Source organism: Notolabrus celidotus, chromosome 6, assembly GCF_009762535.1.
Source record: "Notolabrus celidotus isolate fNotCel1 chromosome 6, fNotCel1.pri, whole genome shotgun sequence".
In the NCBI taxonomy this organism is placed as follows: domain Eukaryota; kingdom Metazoa; phylum Chordata; class Actinopteri; order Labriformes; family Labridae; genus Notolabrus; species Notolabrus celidotus.
The window spans coordinates 6,963,090-6,986,275 of record NC_048277.1 but is presented as its reverse complement, the minus strand read 5'-3'; the positions used below and the strand labels follow the sequence as shown (position 1 = coordinate 6,986,275).

The following is a 23,186-nucleotide window of genomic DNA, read 5'->3' as shown; positions in this document are numbered from 1 at the left end:
TTTCTTGAGATAATCTGCAGAAAGACTTGCTCTTGGTCTAGTTCAATATTTCATGCTGAATCTTTCTCATTTTCTTTTGATCAAATCCTATTTTCTTTTGAGCCAAAAAGAAAAACATCAAAAACAGTCACAATACTAATACTACACAAGGTGAAGTCTACAGTGATGTTATCATATTAGGTATTATATTTTTGGCGAGTTATTTTTCAGTTGGTACCATGAAATGTGTCCTGAATCCTTTCACAAGCTGCAATAAATCACGAAACACAGTCCCAGACTTCAACAATGTATTTTAATGAGAACATTGGAGCACCAGTCAGAAGGCAACATTCAGACATCACTTTAGCTCTGCAGACAGAGAATGGTTACAGCTTTAATGTCACACCTTCAGCTTATTATGAGACCAGCTTATTGTTCTGTTGTTGTCTGCAGCAATGAAACGTAGCACCATTTGAGAAGAGACAGCTCGAGTTGAACCGTCCACTAAAGCATAGTATGGTTGAGATACACCAGAAGACCTTTGACCGATTTAAAATATCTGCTCTGTGCAAAACCCTTTTTCATGTTTGTGAAAACATCATGAGAAGTGATTGTTCAAGGTCGTCTGAATAATCAAAGTGCACAGGTAGATGTTGGTTTCCATCACTTTTGGGAAAAAATATTGCGGACAACATTGAAAGGGATAGTTCAGTGTTGTTGAAGTGGGGTTGTATGAGGTACTTGTAATTGGTCCGCTCCTTTGTTTGAAAAAAGGTCCATACCTCACACAACCCCACTTTGTTTACACTGAACTGTCCCTTTAAGAGGACAAGTCACCCAAATAAGGCTCCTCAGCACCAAACACTTGAGCTCTGGTAGCTTACCCTGTTGTTTTTATCTTTACATTTGTTGTAATTTCCTTGTTTGCAGGTGAGCTAAGGATCACTACATCTGTGTCTTGAGTAAACTACTTTATCTTGTTTTAGTAGCATCTCTTTGCTGTTAGAACCCTTTAAGATCCAATCCAAACACCAATAGGTATTTGATTCTTTCAGTCAGTGTAATTAGTTAGGATGTAAAACCACATTTGGATCTCATTTAAATATGCACAATAATTCAGCTGGAATTTGACTTATTTTTGTCTGAAGTTTTCCAGATTCCAGGTCAGGATATATGAGCACTGTCTCTGAGAACAAGAGAGATGGATCAAGACAAGGGCCAGGTGGTCCTGATTTTCTCTGCTGACTGGCCTTAACAGTACAGAATGTGTTCATGAGTGAGGATGAGAACAAGCTGAAGTGAGGGAGAGGATTGTAAAGTCGCAACAAAATATATATAAAAAGGCATGGCGTCCTTTTAAAAAAACGAAGGAAAGGAACTGGAAAACAGCTTTGGTGCGAATCCTGCTCACTTCTGAAGCACTTATTTCTTTGGTTGTTTTCTGTGCGTACATCAGGTTGTCTCCCAGAGGATTGAGTGACATAGCACCGGCTGCGTGACAGAGAGGTAGCCGCTGTAGCTCTGGCTAATAAAAAAGGTTTGATGTGATCCTGGTTCAGGTGTGACGAGAGCAGACGAAGAGGAGTGCGCTGATGTCTGAGGTTGTGTTATGGTCATTGCTGAGGCTGAGGTCAGGGTTGATCTGGAGGCATACATTATAAATACATAAGGCTGTGTCTAAAGGGAGACTTAATGATGGTTTGATGTGGATTCAAACGTACTTTATCCCTGCAGGTGCTTGTGATGATTTTTTTCATAGCCTACTGCATTGTTAGAGCTGGTACCTGTCAGAGAAAACAAACATCTTACTGTCAGGCAGATTCATGTTTGTTCTCATTCAGAAAAAGTGCAGGTTCAGGTCGTCCACATTACCTCACTTACCCAAGTAGTCCTTGTAGTCCTTGTAGTATTTGTGTCTCAGACCGCGTCCATCTGAAGATGAAAAAGACAAAATGACGTCCAGTCTCCTCTTTACACAAATTAAACTTTATATTCTTGGCAAAGAAAAACACAGAGGTGCATAAAATAAAAGTTGTTTTCTGATCTTTAGTTTTTAATATTAGTGCTAACAGCTCCAGGCAGGGATCATACCTTGAAGTAGTGCTCGTGCTGCCAAGTCATTCCAATTTGTACATTATTTATGAACTTATTAACCGGAGAAACTTGGCTTCTAACAGCACACAATCTGCCAAAAGAAACCAAACCAGACTCAGAGACAGCTGCTGGCACTGCCCGGCATCCTGCCTCCTGCTCATAGGGCCCCACAGGAGCACAGGCTGTGGAGGGAAGCTCCAGTAAGAGCAGATAAACAGGAGATTATGTTTGAAGTGCTGGTAGTGTAAAGATGGGAGATAATGTGTGAGAGCCTAGAGTCAAAGCACAAACGCATGAGGCAGTGTTGTGTTTATACGACTTGTGACTTGACTTGGACTTGAGCAGTGACTGCATTTGAACTACGAAGATGGAGGAGAGGACTGAGGCTGCGTCCACACGTATACAGATACGCCAGTAAGTAGTGAGAACGTGTTTTCAGTCTGTCACATCAAACACAAGGTGGTGTACATTGGGTGCATATGTGTTGAGCATAGACTGTATAAAATATGGACGAAGTATCTGTGACATCACCCATCTGTTCCTGAGAGCTGTTTTGAAACCAAGCGACGGTGGCAGCCATATTGGAAATGCGGAACTCAACCACGCATAGTGCGACGTAGTGTGAGCCTCCTAGCCAACAGCTATGTGTTCCCGACTGGGAGTCACGTCAGTCATATCCTTATTTGGGCAAAAACTTGGAATCTTAATATCTTCTGAAAAGAAATTCACCCCCCGTACAGTGTGTGCTGATAGAGAAATTAGCTTTGTAGAGCCAAGCCGTTTTTTGAACCAGGCTGTAAACATGTTTATTAATGCTGCAAAGATCGTCTTTTTTCCATTCATGTCTATGTGGTTTCCGGTGTTTCTGCTGCCAGCCTCAAGTGGATTCTCGATGTATTGCTGTTGATAACACCTCCACATGGGCTTCATCGTTTGAGACCAGAGGTTGCCGCTTGGTGTTGAGCATCTTCTTGGGCAAGTGTAGACAGCCTGCTGCTGTGGACGTCCCAGACTCCAGCTGCTACAGCTACTACTATCCATCTCACCACTATCATCTCTCTCTCTCTTCACCTCCCCCTATCCCCCTCTCCAACACGGTCTCAGCAGATGTGTGTCTAACATAAGTCTGGTCCTGCTGGAGGTTTCTGCCTGTTAAAGGAAGTTTGTCCTTGCCACTGTAACTTGCTAAATGCTGCAAAGTGCTCTGTTCATGGTGGATTAAGATGAGATTAGACTGAGTCCTGTCTTTAAGATGGGACTGGATCTTATCCTGTCTTGATGTTGGGTCTTTGTTAATAATAGAACATAAAGTACGGTGTAGACCTGCTCTGTTTGGAAAGAGTCTGAGGATAACATTTGCTATGATTTGGCGCTATATAAATAAAGATTGATTGATTTATTGTAAACAGCATTCTTTGAACTGTGAGTGAACTGCAGAGATGCAAATTAAGAAATATTATTATTATATAATCATATTTGTTCGCCTTTGTGCAGTCATTTAATTGTTAAGGACAGCAAGGCTTCCTTCCAAACATGCAATGTTTGGATCAAAGTTACCCCAATCCTGCTCAAAGTTTTGAACCCAGACTGGAAATGTTTACAGAATAAAATCTAAGATTTGATGACCTTAAGTTCCCTGATTGTTTTTATTGTTTTTTTCGTATTTTTTCTTTTAAACAATCTAATTCCAAGACTTGAACCAATCTGAAATCTTTAGTCAGATCAGATTACTTTTGACTAACTGGCTCCACGGGGGTTTTCCAGCATTACCAGAGTTGCCGCGTTGCTTGATGCACTGTCCTCTGTTGGGGATGCCCGCAGCAGGGTTTCCTTGGTTGATGATGTGGCACTCGTAGCCTGTCGGACAGTGAAGAGGCTCATCTCCGTCCTCTGTTGTACTGCAGGCCTCAGCTGGTAGAGAGAGAGAGAACACACCAGGAATCAGAAAAAGACCTGAACACACAATACGTCAGGGTCTCCTTGTGACTCGTCCTGTCCTGTTTGAGTTTTTCCTTCCCCTGCCCCTCCTCCACCTGTCATGTCTGCTGTTTACCTTCACTTCATGTATTGATTTGCTTCCTCTCCGGATGAGAATACAAATGCTGGGAATGTCATAAAACCTGCAGGAGCTTTTATTCATTGAAGAGCAGCTGTTTTCCAGTCAAGGTAAAGACAAGAATTAAACATGTGGATTTGTTTTCTTTGAGTCTTAATGTAGACATGTCGATCTCTGCTCTGTTTTATAAAGCTTTGGATCTTATCTCTAACACTGGACATGCAAAAAAAGGACACATTTCTGTGTTGACTGCTAATAATGGACACCAAATCATGACTCTGACTGCTGACACTTAACGTCTTTGAACATCTCACAGTTAAACTCCTGCTGCACCGAAATAATGACCCCAAATATTCACCACAGCAGTGCACACAACAGCTGAAAACTAAATGTGCATATGAAGGAAGAGATGGAGGGCACCTCTAGCCTTTTGTCTGCTACAGTAGACATCGGCCGGTATAGGGGGGAAATATAACCAATAAGTATGAATCAATGTATTGAATATTTATAAGTATGTGTTGTTATGGGAAAACTTCATTACAAAGAAAATATTTTACTTTTAATATATTTCTGGATTTACTTGATTTGTTGTTGTTTTTTGGCCTGTTTCATTTTTTTATACTAATAAGCAAAATTTATAATAAAGTTAGATTGTGGTAATTTCCCCACTAAATAAAGTGATAAAATAAAATAGATAAAACAACAAGATAAAAAAGGAAAAGGTAAAATACAACACAGTCAAAGGTCTGCTTTTTTACCTCTCTGTTTCAATGTTCAAGAGTATTTTTTCCACCTGCTAGTCTGTTGAAAAAAGGTTCAAATGAGACCACCTTTTCAAGTTCAATGACTCATCCCAATAATCCAGTTCTCCATCCCCTCAGTAGACTTTCTGCCTGACTTTATGACTGTTTGGATTAGTTCTGCTTATCTGCAGACTCACAATATCGTTGGGTCACCCAGCACATATTACCAAAGAGAGAATTTTTAATTATCTTGTCTTCTTCCTCATATTGTCATGGATTTGTTCCTTGAAGCTTTAAATCTTGGAGCATTGCAAGAGGGCGGTAACGTCCCTTATTACAAGCTGTCTGCTGTGTTTTAAGGCTGAGTGATACAAGAGGGCAACCAGTAAAAGAAAGTCAGTATTTTAAACTGAATAAGTCTAACTTTATGTCCCTTGACATGTTTCTATGATTTTATAATATCCTATTCAATTTGATCTCATCAAACAAAAGCTGTTAATCTGTTTCCCAATTAGTTCTGAGGTGGGTGGAAGTGGCCTGACATAGTTTCCCAGAATAACAATGAGAGGCTTCATGACCAACCAAAATGCTTCATGGAGTTAAAACAAAATGTTGGTAAAGATCATCAAAACCAAGGATGGTGGAGGGGCAGGGCAGTGTAGCCTGGATTAGATCAGAATAGAAGTCCATGTGTTTGTTTGAAGTTGTTTCATCTCACTTCTGTAACATCTGTCCATTATATTAACAGGAAGTGTTTGTGATGACTCAGAAATCATGCAAAGAAACCTGCTTTGTATGCTTCTGGTTTCGAGGGCTGAATTGTATCAAAGAATGTAAATGCTAAGATGCACTTTCAACTTTAAAATTGTGCTTTGGTTAAAGTGTTTCCTACAAAAAAATGTTTCACCAGGAGGGAGGATTTTTTTTCAGGTGTGTGTGCTGAACTCACCCTGCAGGACCTCCTCAGGACCGTCCAGCAGCCAGCCGTTACCCCCCAACCACCGAGGCTTGGGCTGCACCAACCAGTCCAACACTGATCACAGCACAAACATAACACACAAGGATATAGAGAGACAATGTTTTAAAGAGAGGAACAATTCATTCACAGCATGACTTATCTATACTTTTACTAAACAATGCCAGTCTGTAAATGATATCTTCTGACCTGGAGGCGGCTGGACGGACTCCAGGCAGGCGTAGATGCAGCCATTGTAGCAGCACCGTTTGTGTCGCTCACACTCAGAATCTGAGCGACAGCCCGGCACCTCACAGGCTCTCTCCGGAAGCATCTGGGGTGGTGGAGGACACCGGTCGTTCTTCTGGTGCTGTGTTGACTGAGGGTGGTTTGGGTACTCGTAGTCCTGAGGGACAGAACAAGAAGAATGTTAAAGTGGTGCATTTATTTCATGGGAGATATCCATCATCAGTTCAAGGAAGGTGTCCATGGCTTTGAGGCATTTAAGAAGCTGCTACATGCTCCAGCTTGGTTTGCTTAAGTTCGTAAGAAAGTGAACATTTGCAGGAAGGAAACCAATAAAAATTCATGTGTTGATTTTACAAAAGATACCAAGCAAGAGAGAGGTCACACAAGGCAACAAGACACAGCATAAAACAACCAGATGTGAAATGAAGCTGGCGCTGAGCTGCTTTGATCATGGAGGGAGTTTTTAGTTTTGCTGTTGTGTAACAATATTTCTTGTTTTAGCATCTGCAACCATGGAAATCGTCAAATTACATAAGAGCATAAAATAAAGCAAGAGATAATAGGTCAAACAATAAGCCTCAAACAGTGGAATAAATACCTTCCAGCTCACTGTCAGAAAACAAACAGTGATTTTGTTTTCCTCCTGTTCTTCATACAAAGAAGACTCTACAGATATGTGAAGCTGCAGCGAGACACAGCTGTGCTTTTAATAACATAATGTAAAATGTGTCATAGGTTTTGTAGGCATGATCACAACCAAAGTGTCAGACGAATTAAAATGCAGACCTCAAGATGAAGCAACAATCATGTGATGACTTAAATCTTTGATGTACATTATACATATGAACAAAATTTTGCACAAACTTCTTGTGCAGTACACATTGAGGTATTTCACTAGTTTAAAGTTGAGTCTGCATGCACAGTTCACATTTTACACCAGTTAGGACTAAATATTCTGATCAGGAGGTGATATTTATTTACATGTACACCTGTGAATCATGAACCATCTTGGAAGGCAACAGAATTAAAAGATTGCATTTTTCATCAACAGTTCTTGCTCTTCTTGGATCCAAACTGAGAAAGACGTCGAAGTGGAACAGCGTGCTCATGGAGCTGCAAACAAAATGCACTTTTTAACCACAAGAGGGCGTCAACGGATCTTCATGATCCCTATTTAGCTCTGCAGATACAGCACAGACACTGAGGGTTTGGCTTTAGTATGCATGCCTGCCTGCTAACGTCTTGACCTGGATTGAGGAGGTGATTCACTGTGGGAAAAAACACTTCCCAAGCGAGTCAGAGGAGAAAAGTAGGCCACGGAACCCTGAGCCAAGAGAGGACACACTTCACACACTTTGGCAACTCAAAGTTTTGGCCAATGTGCACATTTACAAGAGTGAGCATACACACACTTAAATGCTGTGGAGGAGATTTGCTCTGGGATGCCTTGCACTGACATAATGGGATCTGTATTACAGCCATGGTGCCTGTGGTTTAAGAGTTTGTACCAAGCTGTAACTCTTTATTGATTCATGCTGATTGGTTTGGACATGGGTGGGTTTATACTCTTTCACAATGTTGGTATCAGATTTCACAAGTTTTGTGCCATAGAAGAAGCAGCTTTTCATTGTTCTGGGTTATTTACACATGGGGAATATTAAAACCAAATCCCAAGAAACACATCGGCCTCTCACTAAACATTTATACTCAGATTTTCTCATGCTCTGTTTCTGTTTTAGTAGAACAAGCTGCAGCGTGATCGAGTTTCAAGTTCATTTAACTGTTTTCTTCTCACTGCTACAAAACAGCAATTAACAAAACTTTGGTCTGACATCAGTTTAACAGAAACCAGTGAAGATTATAACAGAGATCCACTACAGGGCGTTTTTTGGGGCCAACGCCTGAGTCCTAAACTTCTGGAGGTTATGGAGCTGTTTGGTTATCAAACTCCACTCCTCCACCTTTTTTACCCTCTCTCAGGATTTTTGGGGCACTTTCTGCCATGTATTGTATTGTATTTGTAGTTAAACAATGATCACTGAAGGAAAGTTGTTGGTCCTATGGTTGGTTCTCAACCTTTCTATTCTGACTTAGGTAGACTTGCTGGGCGATTAATAACAAACTGCAGTGTCTGTTCAAGTCTGTGACATGACCTTGAACTGTACTACTTAATTTTACATATTTATGTTTTCAATCGGACAAAGTGGGTAGCCACCCATATTTCGATCGCTGTTGTTTGTTACTTGTAGAGTTATCCAGGTGTCCCCATTGCAAACTATCCAGCATGAAGGAAGAAAGCTCTCTGCATCAGATGTGTGCTTGACCAGCAAGTGGTATCTGAGACTCAACGAACTCCAGTGGTAACTCTGTGCACATTGACACTAAATGCAGATAATTTTGTCTTGTTGAGAGAGCCATGTGGCAGAGCTTTAAAGACAGTGTTGTCTCTAAGGTTTGTTTCTGCTTGCCTAGCACTACGTTACTAATACATCGCCTTATGATTTCCAAAACAAGGTGATGGGTCATGGGTCATACACACAGATTACCAAAAAAAAAAAAAAAAAAGGCAAAAAAAGGAGTTTGGGCTTAAGCGTTATCACGTTAACTTTGACAGCCCTGGTCAAGAGATACATTTACTGGACTTAAATCCATATTTATAATAATCTTAGCTTGTTTCATCTTATTCTTTACACGTCCTTGTAAAAGTTTCACACATTAAGTCTGAGAACAATAAAAAGTCTTTGTTCAGCAGTTATCATTGCAGCAAAGTTGTTTGACATTAGGTTGGGATCACACGCTGTTCCTCTGAGACACAAACAACCACACAGTCTGTTTTTCTGAATGTTTATGTTTTCAGTCGTGTGTGGGTGACTTTCTCTGACCTCCCAGTCCAAGCCACCTGGGAGGTCGTCCCAGAGAGAGAGAGAGAGAGAGAGAGAGAGAGAGAGAGAGAGAGAGAGAGAGAGAGAGAGAGAGAGAGAGAGAGAGAGAGAGAGAGAGAGAGAGAGGCAGGCATTGGTGTTGCTTCTACACTACATCAGCAATTAGATGTGTGTTTCACTCAGTAATTAAAACCGTGCTGTTTATTTTGCAACCTTGCTGAAAGACAACAAACAGAGCAGGAAAATGAAAGCAAATGTTTGGATCTGTGTTGTTTCACTCACTCTGTATCTGCTGTCTTAGTGGGTAGATGAGCATTTAGGGTGGGATAAGAATGAACACTATGAAGGGTTGGAGACAGCAGATTTTAGCTCAGTCAATATGATGATGTCTGTCATACTGAACTTATGTCAAAAGTGACAGTTGTAATTGTTCATAGCTTCAAATGCTGGATACCAAAAGAGAAATATTTTGGGTAATGACAATTTTTCTTGTTCAGCTGTTTTATGATTTCAAACTGCTCAATGAATGAAGTTCTGTTAACAATAGATTCAGTCTGGATTATAAAAGGTGTCAGGCACAATGACAAGTCTGCAAGAAAATCAGATTAAACTTTTAGCATCTTTAAGCTGATGGTTTTGGTTTGCCTCACTTATATTCAGTGATTTAAGTAACACGTGACTAAGAAACAAACAAAAAAAACATTACTATTTGTGTTATCTATCAGTGTTTCTAGTTAGTTTTTATATCCAATTATGCCACAAGAGAAATCTAAAAGGACTCGCTACCCAGCAGTTTACGTCAAATAGCAGAAAGCTACGTAAGATTAAGAATCCTATTCGGCGGTAGAGGTTCTGCCTCCATCAGCACAGGAGCAAACTGGGAGAAAGAATATCAAGCGAAGTCAACACACAAGGCTGATGATCATTCAGGCATGAGCTCTCAACCTGTGAAATACCTGCATAATTTTTCCTCCTCAAGGCAAAGGACCAGAATATAGTGCTGAGTTGTAGTCTACGCATAGGCAGTACACCAAGACTTGTCTCATGAAGCCTAACCAAACAACAAGCTTCTACTTAGTTTTCAGAGAGCCCAGTGCTGCAAACACTCGGGACCCAGCTGCAGCTCACGTTAGCTCGGCAGGCCAAGGAGGAACCGCTCCATCCAAACAGCCAAGACTTGATTTTAAATCTCTGCCAGCTCCACAATCTGTAAGCCAGGAAGGACTAAACAGACATGTAATGTGTGCTGTTGTTGACATGTGTAATTGTGACTTTATTTAATATGCCCTCTCTTCTTAATTGGTGCTCTCACAAAATATTTCTAGCGGCAACTTCAACTTGCGTTAGTAACTAACTAAAGTGACTGACGTCACCTAACCTGTACTCAGAGTATAATTCTACTGAGCCTTTTGGGGCCAGGAAAAAAACTAAAAAAGGAGCCAACAAATCCATGGGTATGGATTCATAATCAGTGGGGAGCGGTTTGTGCAGGAAGATTTGCAAAACATGCATATGCCCAGGTTTTCAAATCTGTATTTGCACATGGCTCTTTTTTATTCCTTGACCTGACATGGGAGCTTAATTCAGCAGCTGAGGAGCAAAATCTTTCAGCAGGAGTTCTCTTTCACAAGAGAAAGCAACAACAGTGAATGCTAACGACTGTGAATTCTGCTTTGTGTCGGGTTATGAAAGCCACATTTCAGTTTTATGACTTTATCTGTTATTTTAAGGAAACCAACAAGAATTGGACTTCACATTCTCAGAATCGCTGATAATTTCCTCTCAGATGATATAACAAGAAAAATCCTTTTAGTGCCAGGAAATAAAAGAAATAACAGGAATCCGGAGACAGTGGTCCCCAAGTGAGAGAGTAAAGCAGGAGATGGGTCTATTTTCAGATTAAACATAAAAGTGTAGAGGGCCTGAGTTTGTTTGTAGTCTGAGTATCATTAACTAATCATGTCAGTAGCCTTTGGTGTGTGCAGGAAAAACACTCTGTATGAAAACACCATTACCACATCTCAGCTTCCATTGATGATAATCTGCTGACTATTTATTCATCTCAACAAACTGATATCTACATGCAAGTGCTGCTTACAGTTAAAGGGGACATATCACGCTTTTTTCATCAATATATATTGGTCTAAGAGGTCCCCAAAACATGTCTTTAAAGTTTATGCTCAAAAAAACACTTTGAAATCAGATTTTGGCATGCCTGAAAAGTCCTCTTCTTCATTCCTCATCAGAACACTCTGTTTTCCCTCTGACCACGCCCCCTCCGGAAGTGGATGTGCCTCGGCTCTCCAGCACGTTGATCTAATGTTTACATGTTGGCTGAATATACACGGCTGCTCAGAGACCACGTTACTTCAACCCTCTGAATCTGATCCTGACGGAGAGGCGCCTGTAGCAGGACCTTTCTGAACGATTGGTCATAGATTTAGTGTTTCTTGTTGTTTTATTTATCAGTATGTAGACGTGTGTCTTGGTACACAGCTACAGCTACAGCTACAGCTATGAACATATAGCTATGTGGCTATGCTAATTAGCGCTAGCACTTATCCATGACAAATAAAAATCATCCACTAGATCTTCAAATCTGCAGACGTGGGGAGTAAAACCGACCTTTGTGTTTATTAAGACAGCCTACAACTAGCAAGCCTCCCTCCTAAGCTCCTTGTTGGCACACATTTGTGCAGGTAATGAAAAACGGAGGGGGGATTCAGTATTATTTTATATAGTCTATGGGCTGAACAAGCTCCGAGCTCTGACTCCGTGACAGACCGGATATTGTTGTTACGTAACAAAAACACGGAAGTCTGAAACGGCTCGTTTCAGACACATTTACAGAAAGGTGGAGAAATCAAAACAGGGGCAGAATGGATTTTTTTCATTCTCGGGGGGTTTGTAGACATGCCAGGGACACATATTTCAGGTAGAGAACCATTAAAAAGTCAATTTTGCATGATATGTCACCTTTAATGTTAACTTCACACACTTCAGATTAGGCGACTAATCAGAGACTCACAAGAAACAAATGAGCACTCACTGCCCTACTCTTTCTCACGTATGCACAAGTGATCGACTTGACTTTGATGTGCCAAAGTTCAGAAAAAATGGGACACCTACACTTTGCTGCTATTTATAAATAGTTACTTTTGCATTCACACTGTAGACTACAGGTCTTTACTCTTCATTCATGGCTCTCAGTGGAGAAACAGAGGTTCACAAAATTGCCTGTTACAGTTCCCTCCGTGAAAGAGCACTACAAAGCCTCCTGTGACCTGGTAATGACATAATGACTACAACCGTCTCCTCTTATCTCACATCCGATCCTTTCCTAAAGTCTCCTGCAAACGTCTCCTGCTGAAGGTCAAGTGTGCCTTTCCTGTTTATTTCTGTCTGTCTTCGTTGTGAGTTTGCTTGCTTACGTGTGTTCTGTGAGTTTATTCTCTGTCCAATTTTCCACTTTGCTCTGGCTTACATGCCTGTCATCCTGCTCTTACTGTAACTGCTCTCAAGCCCCTCGTCTCTTCTTTCCCGCCTTCATGTCTTTGTATGCCAGAGGGACCGCCATCCTTCACATCCTGAGCTTCATCACACAATCCTGCCCACATCTCTCTGATGTTCCACATTGTTTATTTACCCTCCCGTCTGCTGTGCCGCTCTCCTGTACAGACACTGCCAGCGGGCCTGTGTGTGATGTTCCTGTCTATCTGCGGGCATGTTTTTCCTCACACTCTCAGTCTGACACATTTGCACTGTCTCCCTTCTTCTACATCTTTTCTAGCTCCTTAATTTATTACTGAGCCACTTTTCTTAGTTCTTGGTGTTTTTAAAAAAAAAAAAGCTCTAACAAATGATCCTGAACTGCTCTTTCACTCTCTCAGTCTGGGTTTCCCTCACTCATGTTGGCACTCCTGCTCTGTGGTTTGTGGAGAGTTTAACTGCACTGAGATCAGACCGTTCATGATTCAATGCAAAGATCTCAGACAGATACTGAGATCTTTGCAGCCTTTACACACACACACACACACACACACACACACACACACACACACACACACACACACACACACACACACACACACACACACACACACACACACACACACACACACACACACACACACACACACACACAAACACCCTGTAACAAACTCAAACTCAGTTAACTGCAAGCACAAAACTGCAGGGTCAAGGTTGTGCACATATTTATATAAACAAGGAAAGACTGCCTTCTGTCATATAAGTGTCAATACTAATGTGTCAAAATGTGTCTACTAAATGAAGTAGGCCACAGCTCACATCTGGTTAACTTTTGGATTGTCAGGACTCGTTTCCGTCTCTCTAGCAGCATTCAGTTTGACAGAGAGACAGACAGACGTGCAGAGAGAAGGTAACACAGCAGGCTTACTGTGAGACAAACCCACAGCCTGTAAATCAGTCGGATATGAGAGTTTCAGTGACTGATGGGGGGACATGCTGACAGACAAACAGGTAGCTGCACAGCTGTGAAAGAGGAAGAGGTCCTTGTGCTGGGAACACACAGAGCAGGGTCTAACCTTGAAAGGTAGACGGACACATTGAACGCATGTGAGGTGAGAAATGTAACACAATAGGACAGATGTAAAAAGAACATGACGTGTAATTAGTGCTGGGAAAGAGTTTGAAATAGCGTCTGCTGTCTGTCATACATAATCGAAGGTTACAGGGATCAGGGACGTGTCCAGACTTTTTTGAACTGGGTGGCCGAACCCTGGGGTGCTGACTAAGGACGGCCATTTCAAGCCAAAATACTATTGGATAGCCATTGGGAAATATTTAACAATTATTCAAATAGTTCACCTTCAGCTGCGTGGCGCCTCAATCTCTGTGCGTAGTTTAATAAGTAAACTCTCATTGAAATGGTCAAAACTTGACTGCAGCAGAACATTGAATTTAACATCTAGGCTCTGAACCTCATCACTTCTCACAGGTTAACTTTTCATGCAGAAATTGAGAAGTGATGAGATAATATCTGAAAGTCCCTACAGTCAGATCCTACAGGTGGAGACTGAAAGTTTGAGCACAGTTTGTTTATTTTTCTAAAGGAGTTCCTCACAGAACTCTTTGCCAGCTTTAGGTTTATCTGATTCCAATATGTCTCAGCCCCACACATGTTTTACCAGCACCTGGCTCTGTATGCTTTCTTCTTCTTTTGCTCTTAACCAGTTGATTTCATACTGCTGTCAGATCTGTCAGTTTTACGACTTTATCTGTTATTCTAAGGAAACGAACAAGCATTGGACTTCACATTCTCAGACTCGCTGATAATTTCCTCTCAGATGATATAACAAGAAAAATCCTTTTAGTGCCAGAAAAAGAAAAGAAATGACAGGAATCTGGAGACAGCAGTCCCCAAGTGAGAGAGTAAAGCAGCAGATGGGTCTGAGGTAATTTAAATTTTCTGATTCTACATAAAAGTGTAGAGGGCCTGAGTTTGTTTGTAGTCTGATTAACCAATCATGTCAGCAGCCTTTGGTGTGTGCAGGAAAACACTACGTATGAAGACCAAAAGCAGGCAGAACAAAATCCACTAATGCGACATCTCAGCTTCCACTGATGATAATCTGATGATGATTTATTCAGTTTATGTTCAACTTCACACACTTCAGCTTAGGCGACTAATCAGAATCAGAATCAGAATCAGCTTTAATCAGAGACTCATGAGAAGCAAATGAGCACTCGCACATATTCACAAGTGATCAACTTGACTAAAGTCAAGAAAAATGGGACACCTACTCTTTGCTGCTATATAGTTACTGCTGCATTCACACTTTATACTACAGGCCTTTTCCTTAACTGGCGGTTATCAAACTGCTGTCAGATCTGTCAGGTTTACTGCATTACAACCAGGCAAGGGTAAAAATGATGGACATGATCGATTGTTAAGATCAGATAATAGCATTATGAACTATTTTGATTTTATTTAAATTAACGGCTATTCGAATATTTGACAATCATGACCCATCCTCAGTACTTACCCATGCAGGGGTGACATGAAGTATGCAATACTTTAAGGCTCCAAAACAGAGATGCATGTCCAGTCACAATTAAAAGACATTTAAAAACTTTGGTACGAATATATTGCAGATAAACGTACTATTGGCAGGAATACAGTGAGCAGAACTTAGCAGAATTTATTGAAGGTTGATTTGCACCTGTTTTATGAAATAAATGTGTAGTTTTCTTTTCTACAATTTAAAGCACTAGAAAAAGAAAACGTTAAGAACTTAAATGCAAAGAAAACTACCAGCAGCTTGTTGCAACACAACCAAAGTTTATTTCAATGTAAGTCTCGCCTCTGGCATGGCAAAAAGCCATTTAATCTTAAAGATTTCAGGGTGGCTGATCAGGTTACAAGTAGGGCCACACCACCCCGAGCCGCTCCTCAAGACACACCCCTGGCAGGGATGTCCTTGATAGGGTTCCCAACATTCTTCTCGTGATGCAGCTGCCACAACAACCAAACTCTAGCTGAGTCTTCACTTTGGTATGTAGAGTTATAGATACAAAGACACTCTCAGACTCAGCCATAGACTTCTGTCCTGTTGATGGAGGAGTTAGGTGAACAAAATGTTTTCTACCAGGTTATGTCGGTAGCATCAGAGCATCCAGGTGAAACAGTAAAGCAGAACTCTGTGTGTCTGTGTGTGTGTGTGTGTGTGTGTGTGTGTGTGTGTGTGTGTGTGTGTGTGTGTGTGTGTGTGTGTGTGTGTGTTCTTGAGTAACAACAACCTCCAGAGTAAATCCTGTATTGTGCCTCTCTTTTTCTTTGTTCTTTCCAGTATTGTACTTCAGACCAGCAGGCTCCCATCATCTGACTGGGATTAGCCCTGCTTACAGCTGCACACAACCAGTTCACAGACCACAGGGAAACTCTGAGACTGAGTGACTACAATTACATGTTTGAAAAACACTGTACCCAAAAATGTAACATATTAATAATAAAATATGCAAAAGTAAGTTGATTGCATTTCATCTGACCTGTATGCTCTTTTTGTTTATTTGCTTAAAGCCTGGCCCACGTTTCAAATCCTAACAGATATTAAAAACATGAAAGAGCCAAAAAATGACGACAAATAATGACAGATTGAATAGCTTGTCTTTTCTGTATTGTGTGGAGAGTAACAATACGACAACTCAATACACCACATACTAACTCACACCTTTCACAAATGCTGCAAAAGCTTGAAATCTTGCATACTCTTTTGCAGTGAAGCATGACTTTAGAGTAGAAAAAAATACATGGCGGATGACGAGATGGTTGTAAATCTAAACATTGCTTTCTGCTTGAACATCTGGTACATCCATTGTGATAGCAGCTTCTGTTCAGCTCCTCTCCGTGTCAGCTGGATTGTGGTTTCTTTTACAGACAAGTTGGTCCTCCAGCTCCCACATCAGAGTAGGATGAGTAATCCTGTGGAGTTGCTGTTTGAGACAAAGTCTAACGATGCCTTTAAGATTTATGTACATTTAAAAGCATTATTCAATTTTCAAAGTAACCAGATACATAAATAATTATCACACATGGTGTGGAGTTACAGTAATAAATTACCTAGTAATATGTTACTCAAAATACCATTTATTATACCTTAAAATGAAAGTTAATGGCGCAACACAGCTCATTGGATTCCTCTACTTTGAACTCTGGGCCTCCCACGAGGCAGCAGTGTCAAGAAGAAGAGTAATGGTCTGATTTCACAGGTCAAAGCTCACAGATGTTAAACTCAGCTCTAAAAGTTTCACCAAATCCACCGCTCATGATTCCTTTGAAAACTACCCCAAACTACCTCAAAAGGGAGTCATTTTAAATGCTGGTGTGAAGAGGAGATTATAAGATCAAAGCTGGTCTTGGATATTACATTGGTCATACATTCAGAGACTTTGTCTCTGGTGAATATTTTGCTGGCAAGCTAAAATATGGTCCTTTCAATGAGCAGTAAAATGCAACCTGTGTATGTTTGGAGCAACTGTGATGACACCATTGAATGTGTTGAAGATGGTTGAAGGCGATTATGCCAGAAACAGACTCAAGTGATGTTAGCAGGTTGAGATAAGAGAACAGGAAAGAAAATGTGACTCTAAAAAGGTCTTTAACGCTAAAAAGATTTAACTTTATAACTCTTTTAGTTTGAAAGGACCAAAGTTGTACTGCTTAGTCTACCAGTCAAGCGGCAACCTCTGGTCTGAAAATATGAAGCCGCTGCGGAAGAGTTAAAACTGAAGTTCATCAAGTGTTTGCTAGAGACTGGCTGCAGAAACACCAGAAACCACATACACACCCATTCAAAAAAGACGATCTACAGCAGTAATAAACATGTTTACAGCCTGGTTTAAAACACAGTTTGGGTCTGAATCATTAATTTCTCTTTTGGCACATTGTATGGGGGGTGAATTGTTTTATAACTCGTTTTGAAGATATTACACTTACATGTTTTGCCCAAATAAGGGCATGACTGACTTGGTTGACAGGCGGGCATCCTATAGGTGTTAGCGATGAGGCTGAAGGCCCGCCTCTTTACCTCACACTAGTTTGGATGAAGTTATGTTGAGTTCAGCATTTCAATAAGGCACCCGCCAACAATTGGCTTCAAAACAGGGCTTCAGAAACAGATGGGTGGCATTAAGGATACTGCGTCCATTTTTATATAGTCTATGCTACCAGTGTATTACTGTGTAACATTTATTAAACTGATTATCGACGCAGCAGCAAAAATACCCCCTTTAATTCCCTTCAATCAAATGCATGATATACTTGCCTTATTACATAATAGTAATTATTTTTCCTAAACTGATGTTACCATAACAAAGTATGACACGCTTGATAGCTACAGTTTCCCTCTGGAACAAATCCGTACACAAGCAGCCAGTTTATGGATCTGTTTAGTCTTCTGTAGCACCCTGGGCCAAGTCAGTCCCTGAACAGGAAGTATGTGTTTCTGAGCATCTGCAGGGCCTCTCTCTGTACAGTTTACCAGGTGCTGTTCAAATGGCCTCCATCACATCAAATACATTAAACTGTAAAGACTTATGATGGTAGCCTCAGACACTGTTCATGCTCACTGACAAGCCTGGGCAGGTGTCTGAGCCAGACTGTGTTATGGCTGAGTGAGACAAAAATAAGCTATTCTCTCTCTCTCTCTCTCTCTCTCTCTCTCTCTCTCTCTCTCTCTCTCTCTCTCTCTCTCTCTCTCTCTCTCTATCTGTGTGTGTGTGTGTGTGTGAATCTGGAATATGTGCATATGGAGCAATAATTTCTTAGGGAGAAGGCATTCATATGTGCTGCAGCTGTTGTTAGGGAAAGCTTTTTACCTTCAGTCACAAATCTCGAGGAATCTTTAATCTCAGCATAGATCGTAAAGTTAGGACTACCACAAAGATTCCAGCAAAGTGTGATGATTATTCTGCACATACATACATTACTCATACTCATCCCAATAAAAAAAATATTTCTTTCATACAGCAGTTCTCCATACAGTGTAATTAAACTGAACATTTTTATTCACATTTAAGTCTGAATATTAGCCTGGGTTACTGTAAGACATCACATTAAACTCTTTAACATAACCCAAAGACCTGGTGAATGACACTCTTCCATGCCTCTCTTCTCTACCCTTCTGCTTCCATGACCATATTTTTCATTTCTCCATCAAATGTGCTCTCTTCACTTGAAGTTTCCCTCTGCATGTTTTACCTTTGCAATCATTGTACAGGTCATGTATTAATGTGGCAGGTCCTTTTCCTTGTAAGGCCCAAAAAGGAAATGAGGAAAGTGCCACATTTGACCTATGAACCTTGTGTTCTAGATAAGAAATGATGGATACGACTCTGATCCCAAAGACCACTTGATCCAGGGGTCAGAAAGAAACTTTCTTGGGTTCAACATGCAAGTTAAACGAAACCAGTTAAACATTATGTAGGAAAAACGTGATAATGTCTTATTTAAAACTAGCACTTGTATGAACAAAGACTAATGGTGCATAAATATCATGAAAAAGGAATGCAAAGATAGGTCAGTCTCCTCTGCAGATATTGTACTTTCTACCTTAGTCAACTTTTTTTACTTGTTGACCACTTAAAGCTCCAATAAGGAACTTTCTGTCTGTGTTCATTTTGGCACCCCCTGTGGACATTATCATACCTCATGTCTTTGCTGATCTTGTTTTGTACATGTGTAAATAATAGATCGAGATAGATAGATAGAGTACAGTCACCTTATGCTGGTGGCCTTAAGTTTGTTTTCAGACACACCATTCCAGCCCCGACATGAAATAGTCAGTGACTATAATTTGTCTCTCTGCAAAAACCCCAGTGTTATGAACAAAGCTGAGGATGTGTGTGTGTGTGTGTGTGTGTGTGTATGTGTGTGTGTGTGTGTGTGTGTGTGTGTGTGTGTGTGTGTGTGTGTGTGTGTGTGTAGGAGGTGGTTAAAATTGAAAGATTAAAAGATGCAGAGATGAAAAGGTTCAGAGGGAAATAGACAAACTCCATCTGCAAAGCCGTCTCAGCATGTTCCAATTACAGCAGCTTTGAAGCAGAGTCCAGCAAGATGTTTCTTCTGGAGAGCCGGAGGAGACCAGAGAGAAGTGATCTGAAGGAGGGAAATTCTGGGGAGATATGCTGGGATGGGCGAGGGGATATCAAAAGAAGAGCAGGGAGAAGGTGAAAGGGTAACTATTTTATGTGAGAGAGTGGAAGAGAGATGAAAGCTGGGAACGAGGGAGGGAGAAAGGCCAACGAGGGCACAAACCAGTCAGAAAGTGAGAACATTGGAGCACCAGAGGTTGCAGGGAGGGAAAGAGAAAGAGACGGCAGCACGCTACAGTGAGCCCTTGTTAGAGATGATCAATCAGCCAAACTGAGCTGAGTTAACAAGCAGGGGCCCAGTCTGCAAGTTCAGTTCCTGCCCTGATTATCCACAGCAAACACACACACTCTCAACACACACAGACCGAAGCTGTACACCCGGTGTGAACCTCAATTACTCATATGGAAACTCGAAAATCAGCGACTTATTCCAACCTGTTGCACTCAACTTTCTGCTGCTCATCAACACGGCAAAACTCTCTCGGCCATGCAGATTTTTAATGCTTTAGAATCAAAGCGTCTCTCCCATCCATTTTTAGATCCTCAATGAAAGCACAAGGCACCACATTTTCAGAAGCATGATCATCAAAAACAAGAATGAAAGTCTATACCTCCAAGACCGAGTGTCAGAGATTAATACAACTTTGGCTGCTCCAAGAAATATATATTTTTTCTTTTCAATCTCATAATCACAAAGTCAGTGGGTATCCTCCCAAAGTTTTCAAAGGGTACAATTGTTTTTAGGTCAAGCATTTACGCCATGGTTTTACACAGCATGCAAACTTCTCTGCAAACTCATCTCCCTCTTTTGATGGACTCAATTTGTCAAGAAAAAAGAAAAGCATGTCACCTTTCACTGGCCAATAGGAAACAGTCTTTATTTACATCTCCCTCTCACAGACAGGCACCCACTTAGAGAGGCTACAGTTCTCCTCGCACTGGTTGAAGGATCGATTCCTGATTGGTGTACATCATTTCCTCACTCGCTCCCTACATTTCCTATCGCTCTCCTGCTCTTGTAACAAATCAAGGCTAAAAGCCATAAACATAACCTAAAAAACCCCACTACCTTCCCGTACAAGACAAAATCAGCAAAGACACACAACCCACCAGTTTGTCCACAGGGGGCGCCAAAACCAACACTAGCCAGAAGTTTCTCACTGAAGCTTGGAGAAAAAGTTCATTAAAATCCCATATAATAACACAAACCAGTACTTTGAATATAAGACCACAGCCAAAACACAGGTAGCTTAGCTTAGCATAAAAACTGAAAACGTGACAACACTTTTTTTGTGATCTAAATGAAACCAAAAGCGGAATTAATAAAATTGTATAATCTTCACAAACACTGAAAGGTAGAAATATTGAGGTATGTAGGACGTCACCGCTAGCGGTCCAGAAAAACTTCTTCTACAACTGTGATATTTTGTTTTGTTGTATGAATTTGATAAAGGTGTTATTTAGTGTGCTTTAGAGGTGCTTGTAGGTGGCTCTGTTATTCCATGATAAGGAAGCCAGTAAGAAGTTTTGAATACAACATTATGTGAAGCCTAGCTTGTCAGCTTTGCTGCAGACTTTAGGTTAGTGTTAATTTTCAACACCCCCTGTTGACATAGCAGCATCTCATCTTGGCTGATTTTGTCATGTAGATGAGTAGGTTGTGTTTTCTGATCTAAAACTCTCATCCTGCTCAAATACTCATTATAGACAGCAGGGAATTAGAAATGACAAGATTCCTCAAAGTACCCGTCTAAAACTGAACAGTGGTGTCAGGCATTGAGATTTATAGTATGAAAGTAATAATTTTGTTGCTGATGTTTCATTTTGTAGCTCATACTGAGAAGTCCCTTTTAAATTCAGTCCGATTTATAATCTGATGAAAACTCCTCACAGGGGCTTTAAGAAAAGTCTTGATCCTGTCATCTTACTCTGCAGAGAAATTAGCCTTTTCCCACTAAAGGTTCAAAGTCAGCGGCACTCAGTTAATTTTCCTCTGTTCTGTTTCATGACCCAATTAAAGCACTCACACCAGGTCGACCACCTCTCACCTCAGCAACAGAATTTCTCTGACTGTGTGAAGCAGCTCTCTGTCACAGAGCCGGTATTGTGCTGTAAAGCTTTGAGCTTTCACCTACTTCCACTTTGCAGCACACTCAGCCATCAAACAGAGATATGGAAGAAATGCAGACACTCGTCCAACACATAATCAAAGGGGAGGTTTGCAGGCTCACCTTATGATTGAGTCCTCTTTTCCTGATTCTTCTGGCATCACTTCCTGTGGACAGGACCAACAGGGACAGCAGCAGCAGCAGCAGCACAGAGCCCGGCATGGTCTCTGTCCTGCACCCCTACTCCAAACTGTCTCCTCTCTTTATCTCTCTCTGTCTGCCACAGAGGTATTCCTTCTTCCTCTCCCAATTCCAAAGTTTGTCCTTTAGGCGTTAGTGCCGTCCTCTGATATGTTGCTTTTCCAGCTGAAGTAATAACTCTCTGGTGCTCATGTGCAGTCAGAGATTACACAAGCCCTCTCCCTCCAACAGGACCTGCCTTTTTATCCGCCTGAGGAAAAATACGTATCAGAATGACAAAGTAGATGGAAGGAAGGGGAAAGTACAGAGGGGAAGAATGGAGGCAGTGTAGGGGAGAAATGAAAAGTAAGGGGAGCGAGAGGAGGGGAAAGGAGAAACAGCAGCTGTCTGTGCATCAGTTGCTGAGAGCTGAAACCGTGTGCTGGCACAGTGTGCGCACATGTCTCTGGGATAGAGGCGGGGAGGGGGGAGAAAGGAGGGAGGGGAGAGTGTTAGAGAGGGCAGTGTGAGTGAGACCTCCCCTTTGCCCCCTCGTTGCATCTTGCAGCACATCTGGTGATCTTTATGTGAATGTGACAGAGTTCTGTCAATTTGCAGTGGGGACATATTTTATTTTCTGTGGTTTCATGTTGCATGTTTTGACTGCGTGCGGTATTGTAGGAGGGATAATAAATGGCTCTGCTAATTGTGGGGTTTGAAAGTACTTGTTGACTTCTAGCTTGGAGTCAAAGCATGCATTTAGACTATTAACCATGCATATTTACATTCCTGATTTTCTCAGGGACTGGATGTGCATGATTTATCTGATAGTGTGGCAGGGAATACTTGAACACCTAAAAGTGTATGAGTGTGTGTACAATCTGTTTGGAGAAGATGCCGTGTTATTTCAGTGCCATTGACCCATAAAGAATGAGAGCAGGCAGTGTTTCAGGGAAAGGGGCCTCTCTATCTCTTTCTCCATCTTGTGCTTCACTTCTCTTCCTTTTTGCACCATTCCCAAGTTGCACCCTCTCAAACTAGGACATTTCCCCCACATTTCACCCCCCTCCTCCCACCTTACCCCAAGACCTTTCTCCCCTTTCCGTCCCCTCCCCTCCCTCCACCCTCAGTGTCTTGCACTGAAAGGGAGAAAGAATGCTAAGCCTGCACAAATCTCGGTCATTATTAGTTTTACAGGAGCAGGGCTCATGTCACTGGGAGGCCCCGGCTTCACTTACACAAAAGGCAGAGTAAAGAGTTAGAGCGGGAGAAAAGAGAGACAACAGAGAGGGAGGGGGTGTAGAGATA

General features: G+C 41.3%; 1 protein-coding gene across 4 annotated transcripts; it reads right to left on the bottom strand.

Moving 5' to 3' along the window:
- Positions 1-273: 273 nt before the first annotated feature.
- On the bottom strand, positions 274-22,312 carry wfdc1 (WAP four-disulfide core domain 1). 4 transcript variants are annotated; one of them, XR_004631447.1, is made up of 7 exons: positions 21,822-22,312; positions 6,038-6,233; positions 5,822-5,905; positions 3,844-3,984; positions 1,852-1,911; positions 1,701-1,763; positions 274-1,621 (listed from the first exon to the last, which is right to left on the bottom strand). XR_004631447.1 is itself a non-coding variant. In XM_034684805.1 (7 exons), the coding sequence occupies exons 1-6, from the start codon at positions 21,918-21,920 to the stop codon at positions 1,702-1,704; spliced, it is 633 nt and encodes a 210-aa protein (XP_034540696.1). In that variant the 5' UTR covers positions 21,921-22,312; the 3' UTR covers positions 274-1,621; position 1,701. The 4 variants fall into 4 exon arrangements, 3 of the variants coding, with proteins under 3 accessions (XP_034540696.1, XP_034540698.1, XP_034540697.1); XM_034684805.1 differs by having other exon boundaries at positions 1,861-1,911; XM_034684807.1 differs by having other exon boundaries at positions 274-1,763.
- Between the last annotated feature and the right edge of the window lie 874 nt (positions 22,313-23,186).